The following is a 27,644-nucleotide window of genomic DNA, read 5'->3' on the forward strand; positions in this document are numbered from 1 at the left end:
GGCCTCTGGAATAATGTTGATTGTTGACAATTTTAAAATGTTTAAAAGTTACTCTTTAGAATATTTTTATTCTATTTGTTGTTTTCCTAGTTCTGATCACTTTATTCTGCATTAGTTCATATAAGTCTTCTCAGCTTTCTCTGAAAGCTTCCTTTATGATATTTCATCAAATATATCTATATCTATATATATCATTATTTATTCCTCTGTTCTCCAGTTGATGGGCATTCCTTTAGTTTCCAGTTTTTTCCTATAACAAAAAAAGATGCTGAAAATATTTGTATGAATATGGATCCTTTTCACCTTTTGTTGATCTCTTGGGGCATAAGCCTATTAAGGATATCACTAAGTCAAAAAGCATATGCATAAATAAGTAATTTTTAACTCATAGTTCCAAATTGCTTTGCAGAATGGTTAGATAAATTCACAATTCAGTCTATACTATAATAATATATCTGTTAAAAACTCATCTATCCATTTGATTAAAAATATACTCTACAGTTGACTGCCAATTCCTAGGGAATTCTCCTTGATTGTGTAGGATTTGAATGTGATGTACCTGTGTTTGATTTTTCAGGGAACCTTACTACTTACTGAGCTATATCTCATCATAACCCATTAATTCATTAATAATATGGATCGTGTATTTAATATACACTATGGAGTGATAGAAGTAGTTTTGTTTTAAACAGATTTAACCTTAAGAAAACTTCCAAAAGAAATTCAAACTTTAACTCTGAAGAATGTATTTCTTCACAAACCACTAAAAGTGCCCAGGGTTTTATAGTAACTTTTATAGTAACTTCTCTTTAAATTGATGTGCTTGGAAGCTATTTGGTCACCAATTTAAAGTTAGTATCCTAGTTTAATAGTATGTATAGGGTATGGGAGAATTTAAAATCTAAAGGAATTTCGTCAAGGGATCGTTTTATCTAAGAGGAGGATTTATTTTCTTTTCCAGGGGATTCAGTTGTGGACATTGACACAAAAGCCCTCCTGATTCTTTCATTACTCCTTTGGACGACAGATCATAGTTTGTGTTCTAAATCTCGAATGTTCCTTCTCCTTTCTTCCTCTCATCTCTAGACAGCCTACCCATACCTTTAATACCCAGAAGCCTTCCTTGTTTTCTTGTCCCCTCTTTCATTTGGAAGAGAGATTATAAAATCATAATTGTAAAGCTGGAAGGCACCTTAGAAAGAATTAGACTAATCTTCTCATTTCTGTATGAGGAAACTGATGCCTAGAGAGAAGTGAGGTGACTTATTCAAGGTCAAGATTAAAACTCAGGTTCTTTATGAATCCAGGTGGTCTACTCCATTTGATCTTAAAGCACTTTGGTCTGTTTAAAAGGAGTGAATACTCAAATCACAGTGCCCAAATGCCTACTGTTTTGTATTTCACTACACATTGCTACATTTAAATTAGTGAATTTGAATTTCATTTCTTTCAGTGATACAACTCTTTGGGGAGGCCATCAAATAGTAAAATGGGGAGAAAGTATGTATACATAATCCCCCAAATTTTTGTGGATTAATTATTTAACACACTTTTCAAAAACCATAATTATTGCAATGTTTTTTCTCTTTCTCCCATGTGGGTCTTGTTGCTGTTAATAGTGAAATTATGATATTGTTGAATTAAGCTTCTCTTCTTCCCCCCTCTCCCCAATTTTATATAACTAACTAAATTAATAACTTAATTTAGTAAATTTAGTAACTTAAAAAGGAGAAGGGGAACACGAACTGATTGATTAACATTGTTAGTATGATATATCTTTGGTAGTTATTCCATCTTTCTTTCTCACGCTTATTTTATTATGGATTTAGCAAGGTATCATATATGCTGGGAAGAAGTAGCTTTAGTTTGTCTTGTTCCCAGTTAGAGCCTATGCTGTACTAGGATCTGTCGAATGAGAATCTAGAGGTGTGCTGTTCTGTATAGACTTGCTTAGCATGACTTTGCTGTCCCTCTCACCTTGTATAACTTGGGAAACTAATGCAATTATGTAAGCTTTGATGTTTAAGCTTGAAAGTTATGCAGGTTGCACAAACTATTACACTATTATGACAGGTTGTTGATAGTAATGATAGAAAGGTCTTGGTAGCTCTGTAACTTTTAAGCTTGCACAATCTTGATTTTTGAACTTACTAACATGACCTTTCAGAATGTTGTGTTATATAGTTTTCTTAATATCACTCTTTCATTCATAATACAGACTTATCACATGGACACCAGGACCAAGTAAGACTACAGTGTATCTGATTGTCCATCACATTGGATATTGCGAGCCATATTTATATCCAAGGCAAAGCCAAGTTACTCTTTCATTTTAAAACTTTCTGAGCTGAGGTTTTTCAGGATTTCTAGGAAAGAAAAGAGAGAGTGATACATAATTGCCTAAAGAAACTTTATCCTTTATTGGATCCATTGTCTCTTTAAGGTCAAATGAGGCATACTTTAACACATGAAAAAAGTGTGACAAATGTTACACAACACTCAGTACTCCAAAGGAGTAGAGAGATACTTTCTTATAATTTCTTTGGAGTCAAGTTTGACTACTATGATTCCCAGAATTGTGTTGATTTGTTGTTGTCTTTTCTATTTACATTGTCATTATGTGTGATGTTTTCCTTGTTCTGGCTATTTCACTTTGCATTATTTCATGTCTTTCTCTTTTTTGGGGGGCATATTACATATTTTTACAGCCCAGCAATATTCTTTCATTTATGTATCACAACTTTGCTTAGCATTTCTTCAATTAATAATCCTCTACTTTGTTCTTAATTATTTGCTACTAGATGAAAGGTTAATATAAATATTTGTTGTATGTAGGGCTTTAAAAAATTCATTGACCTCTTTGGAATATTCACCTAACTAGCAATGGAAACTCTGGATCAAAAGATATTGGACATTTCAGTCTTTTCATAATTCTAAATTACTTTCCCCATTTCACAGGCAGTTTTCACCCAACTTCCCATAATGCACCCAACATTGACTATTCCCATCTTTTTCTGTCTTTATTAATTTGGGTGTGAGGGGAAACTTTAAGGTTGTTTTATTTCTCTTAGTGATTTGGAACAGTGTTTCATATAATTATTAATAATTTGTGATTTAAAAAAATAACTTTGTTCATAATCTAAATAATTTACTTAATGAGAAATGGTTTATATATATTATATATATATATATATATATATATTTTTTTTTTTTTTTTTTTTTAGTTGCTAGCAGTTTTATTGTGCCCTTCAAAGAGTATGGTTAGAGTATAAGCAGCTTAAGAGCAGGTTCTGTGTCTTCTCTGATTCTCTCTTCTGTCCCCAAGTACAGTCTTCTGCTATTCACAAATGTTACCTAAACTCCCCGAATAACAGAGCTACCCTTAGAAAAAGAGGGAAAATAATACCTTAAAAATGAGTAGGGGTAGGATATGAGAGAAATCAGCAAATGGATTGGAGGGCAAGAGATAGTGAAGTTCAGTGTGAAGCTATGAGAGGGAGACTAGAAATGAAGTAGTGAGAAAAACCCTAAATTATGAATGGAAAAGGAAAAAAATCAGTTTATAGACTAGTTATATTCCTAGAGATGATATGCAGTAGAGATTGGGAAAGGAAACTGCTATGTGTCCTTTATTTTCCTGTCTCTTGGATTTAAATTTAAATTTAGGTGAGACATGCTTAGAAATGAGGGATTAGTTGATGAGTACCAGAAATTGAGTGATCAAGAGAAAAACATCTCTGACTATGTGCTTTCATATAGTATCCAGTCATTTGTCAACTCTTGCCGATTCTTCACCCACATTATCTCTCTTCAATCTCCTCTCCAATTCCTGTCCCAACTGCTCTAGTTTCAGCCCTCATTACATCTCATCTAGATTACTACTATAATCTGCTAATTGTGGAATCTGTTCTTTCTACTTTTCCATCTATCTTCCATACAGCTGCCATTGAAATTCCTAAAATCAGACCATCCTGGCTCAAGAAGTTCCAGTAAAACCTAGTTACCTCTAGGATCAGTCCATCAATCAGGCATGTATTAAGATTTACTGGATTCTAAATATTGAGAATATATATACAGAAACAAGACAATCTCTATTATGAGGAAACTTAGAGTAAAATGCAAAGTCTTCTGTTTATCTCCATCTACTTTCCAAAATTATTTCACTTTACTTTTTAAGGTGTTTTTTGGGCCCTATAGATATCATTTTTTCTCTCTTCTCCCTGCCTTTGTACGGACTATCTGTTGTACATGAAAGTACTCCTCGCTTCTGTCTGGTCTTCCTAGCTGCCTTCAAGCTTTAGCTAAAGTGTCACCTCTTAAACAAGGCCTATTCCAATCTTCGCTTTCCTCTTCTCTAATTTCTGCCATCCTTGTCCCTTGCCAATGTATTCCCTAGGCTCTGTCCATAGCACTCTTCCCTCTATTTTTATTAACTCCTCTGCAATTCAGTTATCATTCCAGATGACCCCCCTCATATTTGAGCTCTTGTCATTCATCATCATTGCCTATGCCTATCCTTTTAATAGGCATTCCCATACATCTCCAAGATAGAACTCATGTATTCACTTAAAACCACTTCTCTTACAAAGTAAGAGATTGCCGCTTTTTAGTTATCTACATTTGCAGCCTAGTATCATTTTTGATCTCTCACTCTTAACCTCTCTCCACCCCCATATACAATCAGTTTTTGTATCTCTGCAACATCTTTCACGGGATCCTACCACCGTGGTTCAGGCCTTCATTTATTTTCACTGGGATTATAGCAAAAGCTTCCTAATTGGATTTCTCTCCCCCATTCCCATCCATTTTCCATACTGCTACCAAAGTGTAGGTCTGGCCATCTTATATCCACTACACAGTAAAGTCCAGTGGTTCTCTGTTTACCTCTAGGATCAAATAGAAGGTCTTGGCTATTACTTGGGTTTTTTGTTTTGTTTTGTTTTTTTTAGCACTTTGAACAGCCCTATTTATTCTTCACACAAAGGGCTTTGTGCTATACATCTGTACCAATGTTCCCCTTCCTGTTAGAATGTAAGCTCTGTTGTTGTCTCCTTATGACTTGGTATACAATGCTTGGTAAGTAGTAGGTTCTGCAAAAATACTTGTTTAATCTATATTTTGTGTTTGCTTATCTTTGTGTTCTTGTCCCCTTTCCTTACCCCTCTTCTCATGCAAACTTCTTAATAGGAAGGACTTTCCTTTTTTTCCTTTGTATCCCCATAGCCTAGCCCAGTGTTTTTTAAATGAATTCTCTAGCATGTAGCTGCCATTAACATTAAATAAAAATTTTTTAATAAGCACGCCATTTATTTAACAAGATTATCTAGTCAATCCTTAATTCTTACATTTAAGATAGATATGAATTCAGAATAATTGGGTACTTAGTAATAGCAGGCTCACGAAATGTTTTTATCTATTGTAGATGACAAATATACATAACATTTACAAAAGCATTTGGATAATAATGTTCCTGAAGGAATTGGGGTGGGGGTGATGTAGAAAAAAAAATTAGGCATTATCTCTGCATCTGAGAGGCAATTTCCAATATAGTGGAAAGAGCAGGACAATGGTACTGTTGCTAGCTGTTACTATAAGCAGGTTACTAAATCTCTCTGAGCTTCAATTTTCTCATCTTGTAAGTAGAGATAATGGCACTTATCTCAAGGGGTTGTTTTGAGGGTCAAATGAGATAACACATCTCGTGTAAATCACTATTTAATGCAGCTGTAGTCATAATGATGTTCCTGAGCACCATTTGGGCATCACCTGATGAGCTCACATGCTCTTCTGTCTACTCACTAGGTTGAATTAGGCAATTGTTGATTCTGAGACTTAAGACTAGTTCATCATTATCTCTAGGGCATTGCACAATAGAAACCTTCTTAGTTTTTGAAACCTATCTTTGATGACTTTGGCTATGGGGACTAACCAGTTTCAATCAGAGTTTTCTGTGTAGATCTGAGGGACGAATAAGTATCTTCCACAACTACCATATAGTTCTAGGATGTTCAGAGCATTGAGGTGTGAGATGCTGTGGCATGTGAACCAGGTCAGGTACCCAATAATTAGGTTATATACAGTTATAATCTAGTCCTTATCTTCAAATGTAATGTGTTCTTGTTCATTTCTCCAGTCCCTGTCAGTGTTTATCATGGGAACAGAAGTTTGCTGGATTTGTTTGCTTCTTTATGCTCTTTGCATATTTGGCAATGGGATGATCAGGTTGGGGGTGAGGTTATTGTAGAGGAGGACTAAATATAAAACCATCTTTCTAAGTGAGCTCAGATGACAAGTATTAATACAAGACAGCTGAATGAATCAGTGGAAAAGAGTGAAAAGTAGAAAATCAGTGGGAAAGAAAAGTGGAAATTCCACTAAACTAAATAGCAAGCTGTATAAGCTTCTTACCCAGACCATGTTAATTGAAGCTATACTTTTCTTTCTTGACTAAAGATCTGAGATAAGTGATTTCTCAGGTTGTTGGGGGGTGGGGGATCTAGTTCCTTTGGCATAAGTAAATTGGGTTGTTGTTTCTGTGTTTGTTTTTTCATTTCTGCCCTAGCACAACTTTGCCTTTATAAAGAGTCCGTCCTCAGTTAGATACTGATGCAGAGCACTTAGCTTAGGTGGCAGGAGAAGGAAAAGGGGGAGGTCTGGGTGATGTAGGAAAAGCAACCAATGTCAGATCTAGAGAAGCAGCCAATTCAATCAAGCCAACTCAATTCTCATAATTACCTCTTTCTGATCTAGTCTTTATCTTCAATCCTCCCCAAAATTATCATTGTAAGCTTTGGCTATGTGCGTGTGTAATCATTCATTTTTGTGCAAAGTATTATCAAGTGTGTAGAGTTAGGGGAGAATATCCCTTGATTTTAAGCTGATTTTTGCTTTTCCTTACCTCTTTTGGGAGACACAAATGAGTGAAGGAATTATGGGCTGTGATTTCTTAAGGACCTTGTCATACTAAGTTCTCAGATTTAGACACAGAGGATTATATAATAAGGGAGTCATGGAGTGAGTAGAAGACTGTGAAGTAATGCTCTCTTGCTCAAGATCTTTGACTGAAGCTCAGCCATCACCACGTTCTCCTGATGGTGTTATTTGCCTTACTAGATGAGCTTATCAGCCTGAAAGGAGGTTACTTCATAGTCTTTGTGATGAGTAAGCATCTGGAAGGTGACTGTCACAAGAATAAAGATGAAATGGTGGGCTGTGTGTTTGTACTTTAGTCTTAATCTGGTAGGGTCAAACGTACCCGCCACCATACTGAAACTGCCAGAAACAGCATTAAAGATGTGTCCACCTATATGAATATTATGGAATATTACTGTTCTGTAAGAAATGACCAACAGGATAATTTCAGAAAGGCCTGGAGAGACTTACATGAACTGATGCTGAGTGAAATGAGCAGGACCAGGAGATCATTATATACTTCAACAACAATACTATATGATGACCAGTTCTGATGGACCAGGCCATCCTCAGCAACGAGATCAACCAAATCATTTCCAATGGAGCAGTAATGAACTGAACCTGCTATGCCCAGAAAAAGAACTCTGGGAGATGACTAAAAACCATTACATTGAATTCCCAATCCCTATATTTATGCACACCTGCATTTTTGATTTCCTTCACAAGCTAATTGTACAATATTTCAGAGTCTGATTCTTTTTGTACAGCAAAATAATGTTTTGGTCATGTATACTTATTGTGTATCTAATTTATATTTTAATATATTTAACATCTACTGGTCATCCTGCCATCTAGGGGAGGGGGTGGGGGGGGCGGTAAGAGGTGAAAAATTGGAACAAGAGGTTTGGCAATTGTTAATGCTGTAAAGTTACCCATGCATATATCCTGTAAATAAAAGGCTATTAAATAAAAATAAAATAAAATAAAATAAAGATGTGTCCACCATATTACACTGTGACCTTGTTGGTAAGGCAAACTTCTGTGAGCCCTTAATTGTTTGAAAATTAACCTTTTATAATAAAGAGGAAAATTTTCCAGTTTTAAGTGTATATAGTTTTTTTTTTTTTTAATAGCTTTTTATTTACACGATAAATGCATGGGTAATTTTTCAGCATTGACGATTGCAAAACCCTTTGTTCCAATTGTTCCCTTCCTTCTCCCCCCCCACCTCCTCCCCCAGATGGCAAGTTAACTAATGCATGTTAAATATGTTAAAACATAAGTTAAATACAATATATGTAAGTGTATATAGTTTTGATAAGAATATTCTGTAGCTGAAGTAGAAGGGAAGCAATATAGTCTGTAGTATAATTTTACTGATTTCTTTTTTTTTTTTTCCTTTCTTTCCAGGTTGTCACAGAATAAAATGGATGGTAGCTTTGATTGTGATTGTGGTGAGCTGGAGCCACCTGATCACTAACAAAAGACATCTTCTGTAAACCAACAGCTGCCAGAGCTTCCTAGTCAAATAAACAGTAAACAAAGGAGGAAAAGAAACAAAACTAAAGTAGTGCTTACTGGCACCCTAGAAATGATGCTGCTCAGGACCAGTCCAACACTGAATGTATCTGCACTGTGAGGAGAATGTTCAGAGAAGCCTATTGTGTGCATATTTATTCACTTTTTTGTTAAATGTTAACTCGTTTAGCACAGTAAAGCTGAGTGCATAGTATGTCATTTCATTCCGTTTGAGTTTCTTGAGTGTTTTCTTTAAATGTTTGCAGAGTTGCTGCCCCTATCTTGAGCTATGGATACTGCAATCTTTCTAATTCTCAGTATGAGTTAGAGCTTACAAGCTGTAAATTTGAAGGGAACTCACCAGGCCTGGTTGGCACATGCGATGAGTATCAAGAAACCATCTTGGAGTGGAAGCAGAATTATTTTTCTCCCTTTTTGAAAGATCTTTCTTTTTGATGCCAGTTTCCTTCCGTGTTTACACAAGTTCATCAGTTTGAAAGGAAAAATAATATTAAGTGTCTCAAAATGGCAGAAAAGTTTGAAAGTCTCATGAACATTCATGGTTTTGATCTGGGCTCTCGGTATATGGACTTAAAACCACTGGGTTGTGGTGGCAATGGCTTAGTTTTTTCTGCTGTCGATAATGACTGTGACAAAAGAGTGGCTGTCAAGAAAATTGTTCTTACAGATCCCCAGAGTGTTAAACATGCTTTACGAGAAATCAAAATTATTAGAAGACTCGACCATGATAACATTGTGAAAGTATTTGAAATTCTTGGTCCCAGTGGAAGTCAGTTAACAGATGATGTGGGCTCTCTGACAGAGCTGAACAGTGTTTACATTGTTCAGGAGTACATGGAGACAGACTTGGCTAATCTGCTAGAGCAGGGCCCTTTACTGGAGGAGCATGCCAGGCTTTTCATGTATCAGCTGCTACGTGGGCTCAAGTATATTCATTCTGCAAATGTACTGCACAGAGATCTCAAACCAGCTAATCTTTTCATTAATACTGAAGACTTGGTGCTGAAGATAGGTGACTTTGGTCTTGCCCGGATTATGGATCCCCATTATTCACATAAGGTATGTAAAAGAAAAGGATCATAGTAACACACGTGCACCTGTGCAATAATCCATAAAAAAATTTGAGGTGAGAATCTTCATTCTTTTTGTAGCTGCTCTCTTTCCTATTTCCTAACAACCTTAATTTCCAAAGATCTTTTTATTCATGCTACAATCCTGTTGGGTAAATTAGGTGAGAAGGTATCCTAATGTTTTGGTTAGAGAAATAGAAATGAATGCTATCCATGTTGGGAATTGCATTGTGAGTTTTACAGACTCAAAGTAATTTTTGATTTTATCCCAGGTGTACTTAGGGAATTTGACTTGACCTTTTGCTTAATTTTATTCATTGTTTCAATAGCTTCACTAAAGGATGAAAAGAGGAAATTAAATAGGAATTCCTATTATCCATTATTTTATTTTTTTTGTTGTGATAAAGAAGGTTATAAAATTAGATTTGGGCCCTTGTATTTGTGTGTGATAATCCCCATCTCTTGTTACATTGCTGAAATACTGAATGAGAAAACCCTTTTTTGCGGGTTTGAATTTCTTTTTACATACACACATGCACACACAAAATTTAAAAATGAATTACATTTTTCACTTATTGAGGATAATTGATAATAAATGGTTATCAACTAAATTTTCTAATTGTATAAGTGACACAAATTTAAATCTGTTAGATTATATCTGTTCCATTAAATAGAATAAAAAGGGAAAGGATCTTTAGATATAATGCATCTGTTCTGTGATTTCATTGTTATAGACAACTAGTAAGGAATTACTTTTACCAACACAGATCAACATCTGCTAGCCTTAAAAATTTTTTTTTTCTGAATTACGTGTAAAAACAATTTTTAATATTATTTTTGTAAACTTTTGAGTTTCAAATTCTCTCCTTTCTCTCTCCCTTCTTTGAAAAGGCAAGGAATTTGCTATACATTATCCACGTTCAGTCATCTAAAACATTTCTGTATTAACTGTATAATTGCTAGGTTTCTCCACCTCCCCCATTTATATATAAACCTTTTTTAATATTTTCTTAAGTCATGTTGGGAGACAAAAATCAAAACGAAAGGGAAAAACCAACAAGAAAAATTGCTAGTTGCCTGGGGCATTGAGACATTAAGTGACTTGCTCAGAATCATATAGCCAGTGCTTATCAATAACAAGACTTCAACCCAGTTCTTTTAGATTGGGAGGCCTTCTCTCTTTCCACTATACCACCATTACCCTTCAATACAGAATCATAGGACTTAGAAAATCTCAAGTAATATCAAGCCCAGTACCCTCTATTTAAAGACATGTGAAAATGATCTAGGACATAAAGTTGTATATGCTTGAATGGCTTCAACTCCAGAGACATCCTGGAGTCCTGTAGTATATTTTTTTTTCAGTGTTTATCATTCTGATGATCAAGAATTTCTTTCTTTTTATCGAATATCAGTTGGATATTTTCTTTAAAGCCAAATTTTTTCATATCTATAGAGAAACAAACACAATAGCATTACCTTCAATTAAAAGACTGGTTTCACTTATTTATAGGACCTGTTTTTACATATTTTGGGCTTTGATTTGGTTCATTTATGTTAAATGAATAAAAAATAATTTAATAGTGGGGGATATTACTGATAAGTATGGTTCTACCTTAAGGCATAAAATAATTGATTAGCTACTTTGAAAGCTTATGATATTTTCTTTCTTTGTAATTCTTTAATATACAATTCAACCTTGCTTTTGCATGATATAATGTGAAATATTAATTTGTTTTTGCATGATATAATGTGAAATATTAATTTGTACAGAAGTTAAATTATTCACAATTTGTCTAAATTCCCCATTTGCCTTTTAAATGCTTCAATTCCAGTGCAAATTACTTTGGACACATAATTTGATTAATAAAGTGAGTTATACTTGTGCATATAACTATAAATATGTGAAGGACAATATCTTAACCATTTTGAATATATAATGGAGTTATATTTAAGCATAGTTGTAAGAAATTACATTTATTAATTACATCATATCCTTTTGTTTCTCAAAACAGATCAAAAGTCTATGAACTTTTCTCTAAGGCTTTGAGGATTTAAACATTTTTGTATTATTGGCTTAGTAGTACTCCTGATTTCCATAACATTTTTGACCTATAAGTGTTGAATGAAATCTGCATTTTTGCATGCATATTGTAGTGGGAAGCCTATCTGCTATGAAAATGGAATTTAAGAGATCTCCTTAAGGGAATTGGTACCCAGGATAGCCATTGTCCTCCAAAAAGGCATAATTTTAAAATTCCACATTGGTTTTTTAGATTTAAATATTTTTTTAGGTCAGATTTATGTATTTGCTGTCATTTGTTAAAATAACATTGTGAAAGTAAGTTTTTCATTTTTTTAGGGTCATCTTTCTGAAGGATTGGTTACTAAATGGTACAGATCTCCACGACTTTTACTTTCTCCTAATAACTATACTAAAGCCATTGACATGTGGGCTGCAGGATGCATCTTTGCTGAAATGCTGACTGGGAAAACCCTCTTTGCAGGTTTGAATTTCTTTTCATATATATGTATACATACCATACACACACACATACAAAATGTAGAAATTAATGTAATTCAGAAGTAATTTTTCATTTATTTAGGGGATATATATATATATATGTGTGTGTGTGTGTATATATATATTTTTTTATCAAGTAATTTACTGTAGAATGAAGAATTTCAAAATCTAAAGATGAGTATTGGATTTTAAAAATATATTTCATGCAAACCCTCTGTTTACTTGAACTTAGTTAACTCTATGATGTCCTTTTATGTAAGTTTATTTAAAAATTCAGTTTTGTATTTGAGGTCAGTAAGGTCCTATGTTATTACATGCTGTCTGTCACTTAATGCTGTGCAATTTTACCACTTTTGGTCTTTGATGCTGTTGCTGCAAGTGCTGGAAGTCCTGGCTGTTTTTTTTCTTTGACCTTCCAAAGTCTTTCCTACCACAATTTTAGTGGCTTTTGTAATCTTATGAAATTTAAAAAAAAAAAAATTTAAAAGCCAATACTTATTGAGTGCTTGCTATATTCTGGCATTATGTTTGGTGGGAACTTCTGGCAAAAATGATGATTTCAAAGATTTTAATCAAGCCCAGCTTACCTGTAAGATAGTTATGGTAGCTCCTAGATAGAGAAGTAGAACATGGTATAGTTTTTGTCAACAAATAGTTTGTTTGTGAAGATAAAGCTAATGTAATAAACATCAGATTCCCCCAGAGTATAATTAAGGGCACTATGTTTCAGTTTTAAATGTAAACCTAAGTACAATTGGGTTATTCTTAGGGATACTAGTGAGGGCTGGAGTAGTCAGAAAAGGCTTTTTAAGAGTGGCAAGATTAGAGCTTGGGCCTGTATAATTGGGTGGGATTTAGATAGATAAGGGTAGAAAAAAATACAAGTAGTGTGAAGCCAGAATACAATATGTTTTATGTAACAATCAGAAAAACATCCAGATTAGAGCTTTGGAATTCATGTTGGAGATAAATGAAAATCAAAATTTGGATAGAATGGGCAAGATTAAGAAGGGTGTTAGAAACCAATGAAGAGCTTAGGTAAGATAAAGTAGAAAATAGGAATGTTGTAAAGTTTTTTGAAGAAAAAAATGATATGACAATTCAATTTCCTCATTATTTTGTTAGACATTTGATCTCTAGAGTAGACCTGCCTTTTATTTTCTACCCTGTTGTGGGGAGGTCAGTAAGTAAGTAGGAAGAAATCAGTTTTAAAGAAAGTTTAGCTTTTGATGGCATAAGAGTTGTGTTAAGGAAAGCATAAGCATAATATAATTTTAAAGTAATTTTTATTGTTAGTACTCATTACAAATATTCGCTTATAATTGCACATGTTTGTCTTATATTCGATTACTTGTTGTCTAGGGAAGGGAAAGTGGGGAGGGAGGGAGAAAATAATGGAACACAAGGTTTTGCAAGGATGAATATTGAAAACTTATCTTTGCATGTATTTTGAAAAATAAAAATCTATTATTAAAAAATAAATAAGGGTGTACTTGTGGAATTTTCAGAATCCATGTAAATTTTTCCTGATGATTAACTTTAGGGTTCACCCATTACATATGATCATGACAGGAAATTTAGAAAAAAAACAGGACTCCTAAGAAATGGAGCTAAATAATAGGTAGAACTCAATTCTCATCGCAAACCATTGCTGCCATGGAGAAAGTTTGTGATGGAGGAATTTGATCATTATGAGAAATGGTGAGATTCAGGGAATAATTCTGGCCTGGGAGGTAGGTTATGGAATTCAAGTTGAAGCTTTTTCATTGCTGGGGGCATCACTTGCCTTTCTGGATTCCAGTTTCCTATCTGTAAAATGAATATGCTGAAGTAGTGGGACTCTACTAAAGTGCCTTCCAGCTCTTAACTTATGAAACCAACACTCTTAAAGAAGGAAGCTATACATATCTGTAATATAAACAGTAAAATTTTGCTTCAAATCCTACAGAATAGATGTAAAGAACTGTATATGTTAAATGACACAAATATAAATGTTATAAAACCTAATGCTGATACTGGCTAGAATAAACCATCTGATTTATTCACATTTTATAGGGGCTTTATTGATATGATCTCTTTGAATCCAGTTCACTTTGGAAAAATATTTCTGGGGAAGTGTGACCTTGATGCTTTTTTTCTCTCTTCCTGTAGCAAACTTGAGATGTTCACAAAAATTCCTTTGAATTGAGTTTAGAGGATCTATTTTTAGAAAAACTCATTGTTACCTTCTTTTCCTGTTAAATGCCACTCCGGTGCATCAGTAAACTCCTAAAAAGGTGATAGAAGTTGACATATATTGAATATTTGGCAGTCTTGAATGGTCACAAGTAAACATCACAAGTTTTGGGGGCTATCAATTATATCTTTCATTTGTATTGTAGTTTTTATTAGATTACAATAAGCTTTCACATCTGTTATCTCTTAGGTTTATAGAAAGCTATTTAGAAAACTGAGAAATCATTTGGTCTAATTCTTTCTTTTATAAATATGGAAACTCAGATTGTTGAGAATGTGATTTGCCTTGGTCATTCAATTAATAAGAATACTTAGTATCTGGAAGCTGAAAATTGTGTTTAGTTTTATGATCTCTAACCAACATTTTAATGAATAGTTACTTTCTAATCTTTACTGCAGTGCTGTGTTAGGAACCATATCAGAAAATAGAATGATGGGAAATGTTCTTTTTAAAAAGAGCTAGTGCATAGGACTCGAGTCTTTTTTCCCACTAGAAACATTGAGGTTTAGAAACAGAATTTTACAACTAGAAGGGACCTTGGATTGGAGATACCAAGATTGATTTTTTTTTTTTATCATTTTGTTTATGTAGAAACTGTGGTCTAGAGATGCTAATTGGTTGAAAGTTTATAAGCTCCTTAATAGCTATGCAAGGACTAGATTATGACTATGGTCTTTAATTTCAATTTTATTGTTATTTATATTATACAGTGTTGTTTTGATATGGTGTCCCAGCTAATGAATTAACTAAGATAAGGTATGAGCAACAAAAAAAAAATCTCCTAGATGGTAAAAAAGTAGAAACTGCTTATAAATCTAATAAAATGTACATTTCAGCTAAATAAGTGTTATTTGGTACATTACAAAATATAATGGGAATTATTTTGGGTAATGCAATATGTGTTCAATTAAATATTTTTCAAGGGTCTGATATGTGTAAGAGAGTCTGCTGGGTTCTGGGGTACAAAAACAAAAAACCGAAATAGTGGAGAAGACAGTATGGTATAGTAGAGCCTGGCATCTGGAATGTGAGTTTTTTAGTTTGAATTCTGACTGTTAATTAGTGTGTATATGACTTAGCCAATCACTTAGTCTCTTTAGGTATCTACTTTTTCATTTATGATTGCGGAGTGTTGGGAGGAGGTAGATTTGATGGTGATCCTTCCAGTTCTAAATCTGTTTTTCTTTGACAGACCCTGACTCCAAGGAGCTATCATTCCATTGAAAGTTAAATATACAGATAAAACATAAGTAATTTGAAGGAAGAGATCATAATCTTTTGGCAGTTTTTTTGTGCTCTTGGGTCATTGTTTTTATATGTTTTATTTTATATTTCTTATTCAGGTGCACATGAACTTGAACAAATGCAGCTGATTTTAGAATCTATTCCTGTTGTACATGAGGAAGATCGTCAGGAGCTTCTCAGTGTAATCCCGGTTTACATAAAAAATGATATGACTGAGCCACACAAACCCTTAATTCAGCTGCTTCCAGGAATTAGTCGTGAAGGTAATCTGAAATGAGATGAACTATGTTGTTTTCTCTATATTTTCTTAGCCAAACTAAGGAAAGCTTAATCTTGCCAAGGAAATTTTTTTATGCACATGCATATATTTTTTTCCATATCTAAAGGCATTATTCTTGTTACTATTCTGTTCTTCATATTTCACTTGTCTCTTGTCACTTTTTTGCCTATCACTTTCTGGATCTAACCCTATTTCTTCTCTAGCTTCTCTATTTTGGGTGCCATTGGTAATAATAAGGGAAAGATGGCTACTGTCATTAAGTATCCTGATTTCTAGGAAGTCATACCAAGGGTAAACTGTTTGTATAAGTATGAAGGTGTGGTTGTGAAAAGATATAAAAGAAAAAGAGAATAATGAAATCAGCAGCATGGAGTGAGACTGCAGGGCAGGGCAATGTTCTAAGACTTAGAGGCAGGGAGGGATGGTAAAGATGGAGGGTAAAAAGACTTTTGAGTAGAACTGTTGAGTATGAATGCATATAAAGAATGTGTAAATGTGGAGTAATAGTTTATATTATATGTGTCAGATACTAATTCTTACAAAGAAGTATGACTGAAAACCGTATTTTTCAAAAACAGTATGAGAGAAAAAAGTAAGGAGATTGAAAACATTAGTTGACTATTAGTTTTTAGTTTTATATCAGGGTATATGTCACTTATCTTTTTAGATCAGTATTAATATAAACAAAATACAAAGGATTTTAACTATAGTAGTAATCATTCAACGTTAATTGTTGATATTTTTATGAGGCAAATATTAATAATGAAAGTTTTTATTTTTGAATATTTCTTTAAAATTTGTTTGTCCATCATGGATTATATTTAGCATGTGGCCTATTCATTCTAGTGTTCAGTCTGACAGTGGCACAAAATGTTTTGTTTTCATTTTTAGAGTTGTCATTTTCTAAAACAGTTTGGGCAGTTAGAGATATCCACTACCTCCTTCCCCTTTTCCTGCCTCCCTCAAAAGAAAACAAATTCCAGCTACTCTTTACTAGTTGAAAAAAATATCTCCGTTTCAGTAAAGTTCTGGAAGTTAAATGAAGATGAATAGTATGTGGGTTAGGAACACAGTATGTTTTACCATTTTAATATTAACATAATACATATTCCAAGAAAACATTGTGTGGCAAAATGAAAATGAATGTTGAAATAATACTTTTTTTTTTTATTTTTTAGGATATTCAAATTGATTTGGTCAGTCAAAAAAGAATGAAGCTTTTTTGTTTTATTGATGCAGGATTTGCATAGATAGATTTTTAATTTTTGCATAATAGCCAGGAACTTTTTTTTTTATGAGATATTATATCTGAATGAATAAGTGTTAGTTTTCGTATATGTGCCTGGATTTGGATAATGAAGCACTTTGGTTACTCTTTTGTCCATAGGAGAGCAGAAGGGGAAGAAAGAATAGGCTCCCACTGACAAGTGATTGTAAATAGGATATACCTCACCCGAGTCTCCTGCAAGAATAACAAATAGTTAGATGTTGATTGAAAGATCTCCAGTGGGGAAAAGTCGAGGCATGAAAATGGTAGCTATGTGGAGATTAAGGCAACTAGTAGCCCAATGGTTAGAGTACTTGGCCTGGAGTCAGAAAGATCCGAGTTCAAAATTTTACCTCAAAAACTTAATGTTTGTGCGTCATTGAACAAAGTCACTTAATTTCTGTTTGCTTCAAGTTTCCTCAATTGTAAAATGGGAATAATAGCTCTTAGCTCCCAGGGTTGCTGTGAGGACCAAATGACAATATTGATAAGGCACTTAGCCCACTGCCTGGTACATTGTAAATGCTGTTGATGAAGGAAGATTCATAAGAGGCCTGTTTTTCTCCCTTGTGCAGGGACTTGTCAAGATGGAATAAGGAAAATTCTTGTACCTGTCAATAGATATATCCCCTTAAGACAACTGAATGAAAGTTTTCATTCCTGTGTAGAATGCTTGGAACTTGAGATATGATTTAATCTAGAATCAAGGATTGTAGAAATCAGGACCTATAAAGAAGCCAAAGGTGTAAGTACCCTGACAGAAGCTGCTGATTTTGTAGTCGTGTATATTTTTTAATTTAAATGTAGGGTGTGCTTGTTCTCATCAAAATGGCCATTTTCCAAAGTCTTTAGAAACTACAAATATTAGATGTTTAAAAGGAAACTATTCTTACGATAGTATAAAAAAAATGCTGGGAATAGAAGGATACTAAATTTAGCATAGAAGATGTGAGAGAAGCACTAGTAGTTTTGGCTTATTCGAAAGTTCTATAGCTTTGGCCCTCTCCAAAACATTAAGACGTCAGGAATATCCATTTGTATCTTATCAGAAATTTCTATTAATTAAGCTATGACTCACAAAGCTACTAATTTTTTTTTGCTCCACAATTGCTAGTCTTTTATTTTTTTTTTAATTGAAGCTTTTTATTTTCAAAACATATAAGGATAATTTTTCAACATTGACCCTTGCAAAACCTTGTATTACAATTTTCCCCCCATTCTCTCCATTAGATGTAATCCAATATATGTTAAACACGGTAAAAATATATGTAAATCCAATGTAGGCATGCATATTTATACAATTGCTATACAAGAAAAATCATATCAAAAAGAAAACAAAATGAGAAAGAAAACAATGCAAGCAAACACCACCACCTACAAAAAAGTGAAATTACTATTTTGTGATCCACACTCAGTCTCCACAGTCTCCCTCTGAGTGCAGATGGTTCTCTCCATCACAAGATCATTGGAAATGGCCTGAAACATCTCATTGTTTAAAAGAGCCATGCTCATCAGAACTGATCATCACATAATCTTGTTGCTATGTATAATGATCTCCTGGTCCTGCTCATTTCACTCAGCATCAGTTCATATGTAAGTCTCTCCGGGCCTCTCTGAAATCGTCCTACTGGTCATTTCTTACAGAACTATAATATTCCATAACATTCATATACCACAATTCATTCAGCCATTCTCCAGTTGATGGGCATCTACTCAGTTTCCAGTTTCTTGTCATAACAAAGAGGGCTGCCACAAACATTTTTGCACATGGGTCCCTTTCCCTCATTTAAGATCTTTTGGGATACAAGCCTAGTAGAAAAACTGCTGGGTCAAAGGGTATGCACAGTTTGATAACTTTGAGCATCCTGCTAATCAATTTTCATTTCAGAATCTATAGCTTTACATCTGAAGATGTCGAGGTCAACTGTATGAGTGGTAGCAATAATGGTATGATATGTTGTAAAGAAACAATATCCAATTAAAACTGGGTTAGGGGAGAAGGATTTTAGGAAGATAGAGGAGTAGCTTAGTAAATTTCAGGTTCTCCATATTTCCCCCACAAACAACAAATTTGTGCCTCAGGGCAAACATACACTGATGAAAGATTAAGGTAAGACCTACAAATAACTTCCTGGCTAGCTCCACAGAAATATTAGTGAGAGGATTTTTGGGGTGAGCTGGGTTAGGCAGAAATTCAGCCAGAACCACAGAAGCTTTCACCTCCCAGATAACTTGAAGAATTGGGGGGTTCTGAGTCCCTAACTCAGCTGATTGAGTGCCTGGCTCAGCTGTGCTGTAGAGACATGGCCCTGGGCTGGAAGAAACTAGCGCACCTGGTGAGTGCAGAGGCAGTAGGGTAGGGATGTTGCTGACCATGGGCCTTTGGAGGAGGGTGGAGCTTTTTTGGTTTGGGATTCCAGGTCAGAGGGGAGAGCTGGAGTGAGGTACCATCTCCCCATCCCACAATTAGCTGTTTTTACAATCATACTTCTTATTTTAAAAGGAAGAAAAAAATGAACTGACAAAGAACCTCCTAACCATAGGAACTAACTATGGGAATAGAGAAGACCAAGGTTCATCTTCAGTGGAGGAGACTGAAGTAAAAAAGCTGCTTTACCCCAAAGAATAACATTAAATGGCTCTCTGTCAGAGAGAATTTAACTCCCCAAAAAGAATTTAAAAATCAAGTGAGACAAGGGAAAAAACAAAAACAACCATCCAAGAAAAGCAAGATTATGAAAAAAAGTTAATCAATTAAAAAAGGAGATTAAATTTAAAAAGAGGCCAAAATTAAAATTAAAATTGGGCAAGGGGAAGCTAGTAAAGCTTTGAGACCAAGAAATAACAAAACCATATAAAGAATGGGGAAAAAAGAACAGAGTGTGAAACTCTTGTAAGAAAAACAACAGATCTGGAGAATAGATCAAAAAGAGAAAATATAAGAATAATTGGACTATCCGAAAGCTTGAGTCCCCCAAAATAGTCTTGACACAATAATGCAAGAAATAATCCAAGAAAATTTTCCTGGAGTGATAGAATATGAAGGGAAAGTAGAAATAGGAAGAAAACACCACCTCAAAAAGAATGCTTTGTGGAAAATACACATTGTGGAAAATATTATTATTAAAATTTAGTCCCCGAGATCAAAGAGAAAATTTTACAAGGAAAAAACAATTAAAATACTCTGGAACTACAATTAAAATTGTATAGGACTTAGCAGCCACAATAAAAGACTGCAGATCCTGGAATCATATCTACTGACAATCAAAAGCACTAGGCCTGTGGCCAAAAATATATCCAGAAACAATATCCAAAATATTCAATGGAAAAAACCCCAGAAATTTAAAAAAAAAAAAAAAACTCAAATTTTCAGAACTTTAAATCTAAACTCAACAAATTTAACATATAAGAGCCAATATGAAAGATCAGTTTCGAAGAACTTAACATGAGCAAATTTTTATGTTTTTCACATGGAAATGTGTACCATATGTTGACATCAACAATAGGATGGCTCAAAAAATAATTAGGGTAGGATTGAGCATAATCTGATTCTGAAAAGCAGAACCATCTGGGAAAATGTAAAAATAGTCATTATGTTTTACAAATGAGGTTCAGAGGAAGAATAGACACAATTGTTAGAAGGGGGAAGAGGGCTTATAGTTCTGAAAATCTCATGTTGAGCATGGGTTACATATGGATTATTAGCAATTTCCAACATCTATATAAACAGATAAGGAGAGGAGGGATGGCTAGAAGGGGAAGCAAAGGTTTGGGGAAGAAGACAATGGAGGGATCCATGAGTGTGGTTCAAAACTACATGTTTCCAGAAGTCTTTTAAGTAGTATTGCATAGTGTAGTGATCTGATCTAGAGAAAGTTGTCCTTTTTTTTTTTTTTAAAGTAATGGCAAGGCAAGTTGAGAGTTATCAGGTAGAGGAAAGAAGATAACTGCACAAACACTACAAGGATCAGGAGTAGAATTTATTAGGGAAAAAAAGGTATAGCTAGTAATCTTTGATCTTAGACAAAAACAAACTTAAGGATTCAATCAAGAGAGAACGCTATGTTTTATGTCAGCCATACTAATACTGTTTTAGATACATGTTTACATGTGGGCGTGTGTGTGTGTGTGTGTAGAAACGTATATATTTACATAGGTATATGTGTGTGGCTCTGGATGGATGTGAATATATGTGGGAGGGTGTGTATGTATATATATCTATTACATTACATTACATTGCACACACACTTAGAAATATATCCTTTCTTGGACTGGCAATTGTGTATTTTGAATCCTTGATATTTTAGTTTTGTTTTCTTAAATTTTATTTTCCTTTTCTGTTTCTTTTTTCTATTTTTTAAATAAAGAAAATTTTTTAAAAAGAAGGGAAAATAATTAAAATTATTTTTTGAAAAAAGGAATAATATCCAATTGTATTAAGTCTGGGTTCCCTTTTCCATTTTGGTCCATTAACATCAAAGAAGTATACACATCTACGGTTCATTTGGTGTAAAACAGACTAGACTTTAGTATTAAATAATATAAAAGTTTAAACTCTTATCAGTCCTTTAGATGTAATGTACCTATTTTCATTTCAAGTCACTTACCCTACAGCATTACCATACTAAATGAATCTCTCATTTTGAGAGAAATTGATTTTGCCAGGAAACTATTCCAGTGCATTTATTTCAGGCTTTGTATAATATCATTATAGAAAAGTTCCTGGAAATAAGATAATAGGATTTGTGTACATATGGGTGCTAAATAAGTAAGCTTTTTTTTTTATATACCTATATTTCTGCTTGTAAAAAAAATAAATGGAAAACCTAATTTTTTTCTTTAAAATTTTTTTTATTGATATAGTTTGATATTCCCTTCATTTTTGTATTTTCTGGTCAGCTAGAGAAGGAAAAAAGGGAGGGGGAAGTAGGTTTTTTTTTTTTTTTTTTTTTTTTTAAATTTAATAGCCTTTTATTTACAGGATATATACATAGGTAACTTTACAGCATTAACAATTGCCAAACCTCTTGTTCCAATTTTTCACCTCTTACCCCCCCACCCCCTCCCCTAGATGGCAGGATGACCAGTAGATGTTAAATATATTAAAATATAAATTAGATACACAATAAGTATACATGACCAAAACGTTATTTTGCTGTACAAAAAGAATCAGACTCTGAAATATTGTACAATTAGCTTGTGAAGGAAATCAAAAATGCAGGTGTGCATAAATATAGGGATTGGGAATTCAATGTAATGGTTTTTAGTCATCTCCCAGAGTTCTTTTTCTGGGCATAGCTAGTTCAGTTCATTACTGCTCCATTAGAAATGATTTGGTTGATCTCGTTGCTGAGGATGGCCTGGTCCATCAGAACTGGTCATCATATAGTATTGTTGTTGAAGTATATAATGATCTCCTGGTCCTGCTCATTTCACTCAGCATCAGTTCGTGTAAGTCTCTCCAGGCCTTTCTGAAATCATCCTGTTGGTCATTTCTTACAGAACAGTAATATTCCATAATTTTCATATACCACAATTTATTCAGCCATTCTCCAACTGATGGACATCCATTCAGTTTCCAGTTTCTAGCCACTACAAAAAGGGCTGCCACAAACATTCGTGCACATACAGGTCCCTTTCCCTTCTTTATAATCTCTTTGGGATATAATCCCAGTAGTAACACTGCTGGATCAAAGGGTATGCACAGTTTGATAACTTTTTGAGCATAGTTCCAAACTACTCTCCAAAATGGTTGGATTCGTTCACAACTCCACCAACAATGCATCAATGTCCCAGTTTTCCCACATCCCCTCCAACAATCATCATTATTTTTTCCTGTCATCTTAGCCAATCTGACAGGTGTGTAGTGGTATCTTAGAGTTGTCTTAATTTGCATTTCTCTGATTAATAATGACTTGGAGCATCTTTTCATATGACTAGAAATAGTTTCAATTTCTTCATCTGAGAATTGTCTGTTTCATATCCTTTGACCATTTTTCAATTGGAGAATGGCTTGATTTTTTATAAATTAGAGTTAATTCTCTATATATTTTGGAAATGAGGCCTTTATCAGAACCTTTGACTGTAAAAATATTTTCCCAGTTTATTGCTTCCCTTCTAATCTTGTCTGCATTAGTTTTGTTTGTACAAAAACTTTTCAGTTTGGTATAATCGAAATTTTCTATTTTGTGATCAGTAATGATCTCTAGTTCTGCTTTGGTCATAAAGACCTTCCGGGAGGGGGAAGTAGTAAATAAATCATCACAGTAATTGAGCCTAGTATTGGTAGTGTTCCTCTCTCATAGTCTACTATCATTGAAAAGGAGGGAGAAACACATTTCATATCTTCCCCCCCCCCCCGTTCCTCCTCCTCCCATGCCAGCTTGGTTATTATGATTGCAGGGTTTTTTTGTTGGTTTTTGTTTATATTGTCATTGAGTGTATTGTTTTCATGGTTCTTCCTTGAATCGTTCATATACATCTTCCTTTGCTTCTCTATAATCATTTTTTCTTAAATTTCATTAAAATTACATTCATATGCCACAATTTGTTTAGCCATTCCACAATTGATGAGTATCAAATTTGTTTCTATAAACAATATTATGAATTTTTGTTGTATATGGGACCTTAATTTCTGTTTTTGACCCCCTTGGGATATCTGTCCAATAATTTGTTAGTCTTACCATTATTATACTAAGTGCTTGATGGTATCATTTTTATACTTGTCATTGAAGTCCTGGGAGATTTCTTTCTGGAGCTTTTCTTAGTTAATGGAGGATTGGATATCATCTGGGGAGTAAAGTTGGGATCTCTAAAAATAGATTTCTTTTTAAAATTCAATTGATTAAAGGTCATATACTAGAGTTTTGTCTCTTATTCAAAGTATAGTGTAATATAAGAAGCCCAGTGCCTGGAAGTTCTGGAATCTGACTCATGGTTGGGAGTCATATTTTCTTTTCTTTTCTTTTTTTTTAATTGGAGAGGGAGACAAAGAGGTGATATGATATAGAGGTGTGGTGCTTGGAGGTCAGAAAGACCCGAGTTAAAATCTTCCCCTGAGATCCCAGATATGGAGCCCTGGACAAGTCATTTAACCTCTTCAGGATTTAGTTTTCTCATCTATAAAATGGATCATAGAGATTTTTAAGGTCCCATCCAGCTCTAAATGCATGGCACTTTGAATCTGTGACTTTACAATTCATGGCTGTGTGTTTACTGGGTAACTTGTACATGTTCTACAGAGATTTTTGGTTTCATAATTTGTGATCCATCCATCCTTAAAATCAGTTTGCTGGTTCAAAACTACATGGTTCCAGAAGTCTTTTATGTAGTTTTGGATAGTGTAGTGATCTGACCTAGAGAAAGTTGTCCTTTTTTTCCCCCCCATGATGGTGTTCATTTATCTTATCTAGTCAGTTATAGACCTTTTGTTTGTCAGGCTATCTCTTTGCAGGCTTTTAAAGGGAGAACATCATTGTTACTCTTCGTTCTAAAAGGTATAGAGGACCTTCATTAAGACTAAAAAGAGCAAGTGAGTTCAAAAGCTAGTCATATGTACACTCCATTCTTCAATAAGAGGGAAAAAGTATCAGTTATTCATGGTCTGCTGAAGAGTATTTGTCAGGGGTTAGTTTTGTTTGGGGTGTTTTATGACAGGCATAAAACATTATATTGCAATTTTCAAGGGTATCTCGAGAGGAAGAACCTGTCTTTCAATGTGTAATTAAAGCAATTAACTATGGACTTTGCCTAAGCAATCACCCAGATATGCACACCAAGTTACAGGATATTCATTTAATATTTAGCTGTGTAATGGGGTTTCTTGTTATTCTCATGGGTCAACAAAGGCACATGGAGTTAGTTGCAGTAAGCAGTGAATCACTCTTTCAGAGCTAAGTATATAAATGCCATTTCCCAAGGTGTGCCTGCCACTCAGTGTCTTGAGCTAGCAACAATTATTTTTTCATGGCCCATATTTGTGGAAGAACCATTCAATTTGATGCCTGGGGTTCTTTTATAAAGATGAGCCTGCTCACAAGCCCAGCAGAATACTTGTGGTCAGAAAACCTTTATATGTGATTTGTGAAGCTCAGGGAGTGAGGGAGTTTCATCAGTTGAGGATATTTGGGCAGAAGAGTTTTCAAAACCAATATGAGAAGGTTGGGCAGCTTTAGTTAAATGATGTTGTTTATGATTCTTCATCTTGTAAAAAAAAGTTGCTATTGATTTTACAGAGAAATCTTTGAAGGCAAAAGAACCATTTAGTATTAGTGGGCCCAAATAGGGCCCACACAAGGAAACAAGAATGAGAATGAGCAGAGGTTTAGAGTAGGGGTGAGATTTAATTGTGTTTTATGTAATACTTTTTAATATTAAAATATTTTAAAGAGAGTGATAGTTTACTTCCTGTAGACAGCAAGAACAATAAGAAAATGAGAAAATGTATTACTTATAACAAATATGAAATATGATCAATAATATCCATCAATGTGTTGCTTGTGGGAAAATACATCCAGTGGGGGCTCGGGGGGTGGGGGTGGGGGGAGAAGAACCAGTTTAAAATCAAGATAAAATATGTAATAAAAGTTAGAAAAAGCAGGTGTATATGGAGATTTGGGAAGGGGAAAAGTAAAGTTCATAGAAAGCAGGAGATCAGAAGTAATCTCATTTCCATTTTCCTTACCATTTGGTATCAGATTTTCTAAATGTCTAATTTTTATAGTAAGGCATTGACCTTGCCAGAAAGTTAAATGATGATCCATAAAACATAATATATGTTAAGCCATGCTTATTGGAATGAAATTTTGAAGTGTATTATAGGCTCTCTTTCTTATCCTGAGATACAAAACCAAAAGTCCTGATTGAGGCCCCCAGAAGCTTCATTCCTCAAGACCTACATAGTCACTGATAATTTCACTGTTGTAAACACTTCTGGGAGGCAGTTCTAGGAAGGAAGACAAATGTAAGGATTGCTTCTGACACTCCCTTATGTACTAGAGAAACCCCATTTCCCCTAACTTAGCTCTGACATTTCTAATAGTTTCCCTCAGTTTCTGATCTCCCTTTCAATGTTTCTGGTATTTTATTTGGCAGGGAGACAAATTTTTCCATGTTAGTCCCCTTCCCAAATTTCTCCTTGAGGATATTTAAAGAGATTCCCTGGCCCAAAGGAAGGGAGAATTCTCCAGCTCAGAGGTGTCAGAAATGCATGATCCACAGTACTTCCAAAGTGTGGCCTAAACCAGATTAAAATGTAATTTGGAAATATTTAACAAAATAGGTAAAAAATGTAATAAAACAAATAATTTACATTTTAAAATTAAATCAGTATGCAACTTACTGGAATCCTTAAGTACAGTTTAATGACCACTAGTGACCACCGTTGTTTCAAATGATTACCTCTGAATTGGATTTGTTATTGTTGAAGAGTGGAAAGACTTCCTTAAGCTTTTAGAAAAGTAAGCATAAGCTTACTTATGCATAAGCTGGACCAAACTGTTATTAGAATATAATTAACAAAAGTAGAGAAATAGAGTAGCAATATATAAATAAATGTACATTGGATTTTATTAAAGGCTAATTCTGCATATATGTCCTACATATATATTTATACTATTATTTATATACACATGTATATAAATATATATAATAAAATATTTCCTAGTTTATTGGTATAATATTTTGTAAGGAATCCACTGTTCTATTTCAGTGCTCTCTAGTAATGTATATTTATAAGCTTAGTTTCATCTTTAGTTAAAAAAAAGTTAGGGGTGTGTGTGGGGCAGTAGGTGGCACAGTGGATAGAGCACTAGCCTTGAAGTCAGGAGGACCTGAGTTCGAATGTGGTCTCAGACATTTTCTATCTGTGTGACCTTGGGCAAGTCACTTAACCTCAATTGCCTCAGCAAAAAAAAAAAAAAAATAAGTTAGGGGTATGTATATATGTAGGTGTGTACACCTTTGAGTAGGAAACCTAGAAAAGAGGGCTGCATAAGATTTAGGAATAAAACAAATTAGTAGACAACAACAAAAAATCTCATAGTATCATAAAATTGTCCGTTTATGTAACCGTTCTCCCAAGGCAGTTTTTTTAAAATATATTTTATTTTTCCCAATACGTGCAAAGATAGTTTTCAACATTCACCTTTGCAAAACCTTGTGTACTAAATTTTTTCTCTCCTTCCCCTTTCCCTCTTCCCCTAGACAGCAAGCAATTGACTATAGGTTAAGCATGTACAGTTCTTCTAAACATATTTCCATATTCATCATGCTGTGCAAGAAAAATCAGATCAAAAGGTGAAAGGGAAAAAAAAAATGAGAAAGAAAAAGACCCAAGCAAACAAACAACAACAAAAAAGGTGAAAACACTGTCCTTTGATTTACATTTAGTTCCCATAGTTCTTTCTCTGAATGTGGATGACTCTTCCCATCCCAAATCTATCGGAATTGCCTTGAATCACCTCATCGTTGGGAAGAGCCAGTCATTGGCTCTTGATTTTGTTGCTGTGTAGAATGTTCTCTTGGTTCAGCTCATTTCACTTAGTTCATGTCTTTGTTCAGGCTTTTCTGAA

At 34.2% G+C, this 27,644-nt stretch overlaps 1 protein-coding gene across 3 annotated transcripts in view; it reads left to right on the forward strand.

Annotated features, from left to right (window-relative positions):
* Positions 1 to 27,644, forward strand: part of MAPK6 (mitogen-activated protein kinase 6) — a 50,746-nt gene that overhangs the window by 7,677 nt on the left and 15,425 nt on the right. For 2 of the 3 annotated variants that reach the window (XM_031955209.1, XM_031955210.1), the window contains 3 exons: positions 8,323 to 9,510; positions 11,884 to 12,028; positions 15,625 to 15,789. In XM_031955209.1, coding sequence (XP_031811069.1) covers positions 8,956 to 9,510; positions 11,884 to 12,028; positions 15,625 to 15,789 — 865 coding nt within the window. In that variant the 5' untranslated portion in view covers positions 8,323 to 8,955. Of the gene's footprint in view, positions 1 to 8,322; positions 9,511 to 11,883; positions 12,029 to 15,624; positions 15,790 to 17,648; positions 17,819 to 27,644 lie in introns of all 3 variants that reach the window. The other variant, XR_004232380.1, reaches the window with a different exon arrangement.

This window comes from Sarcophilus harrisii, chromosome 2 (genome assembly GCF_902635505.1).
Source record: "Sarcophilus harrisii chromosome 2, mSarHar1.11, whole genome shotgun sequence".
Taxonomy (NCBI): domain Eukaryota; kingdom Metazoa; phylum Chordata; class Mammalia; order Dasyuromorphia; family Dasyuridae; genus Sarcophilus; species Sarcophilus harrisii.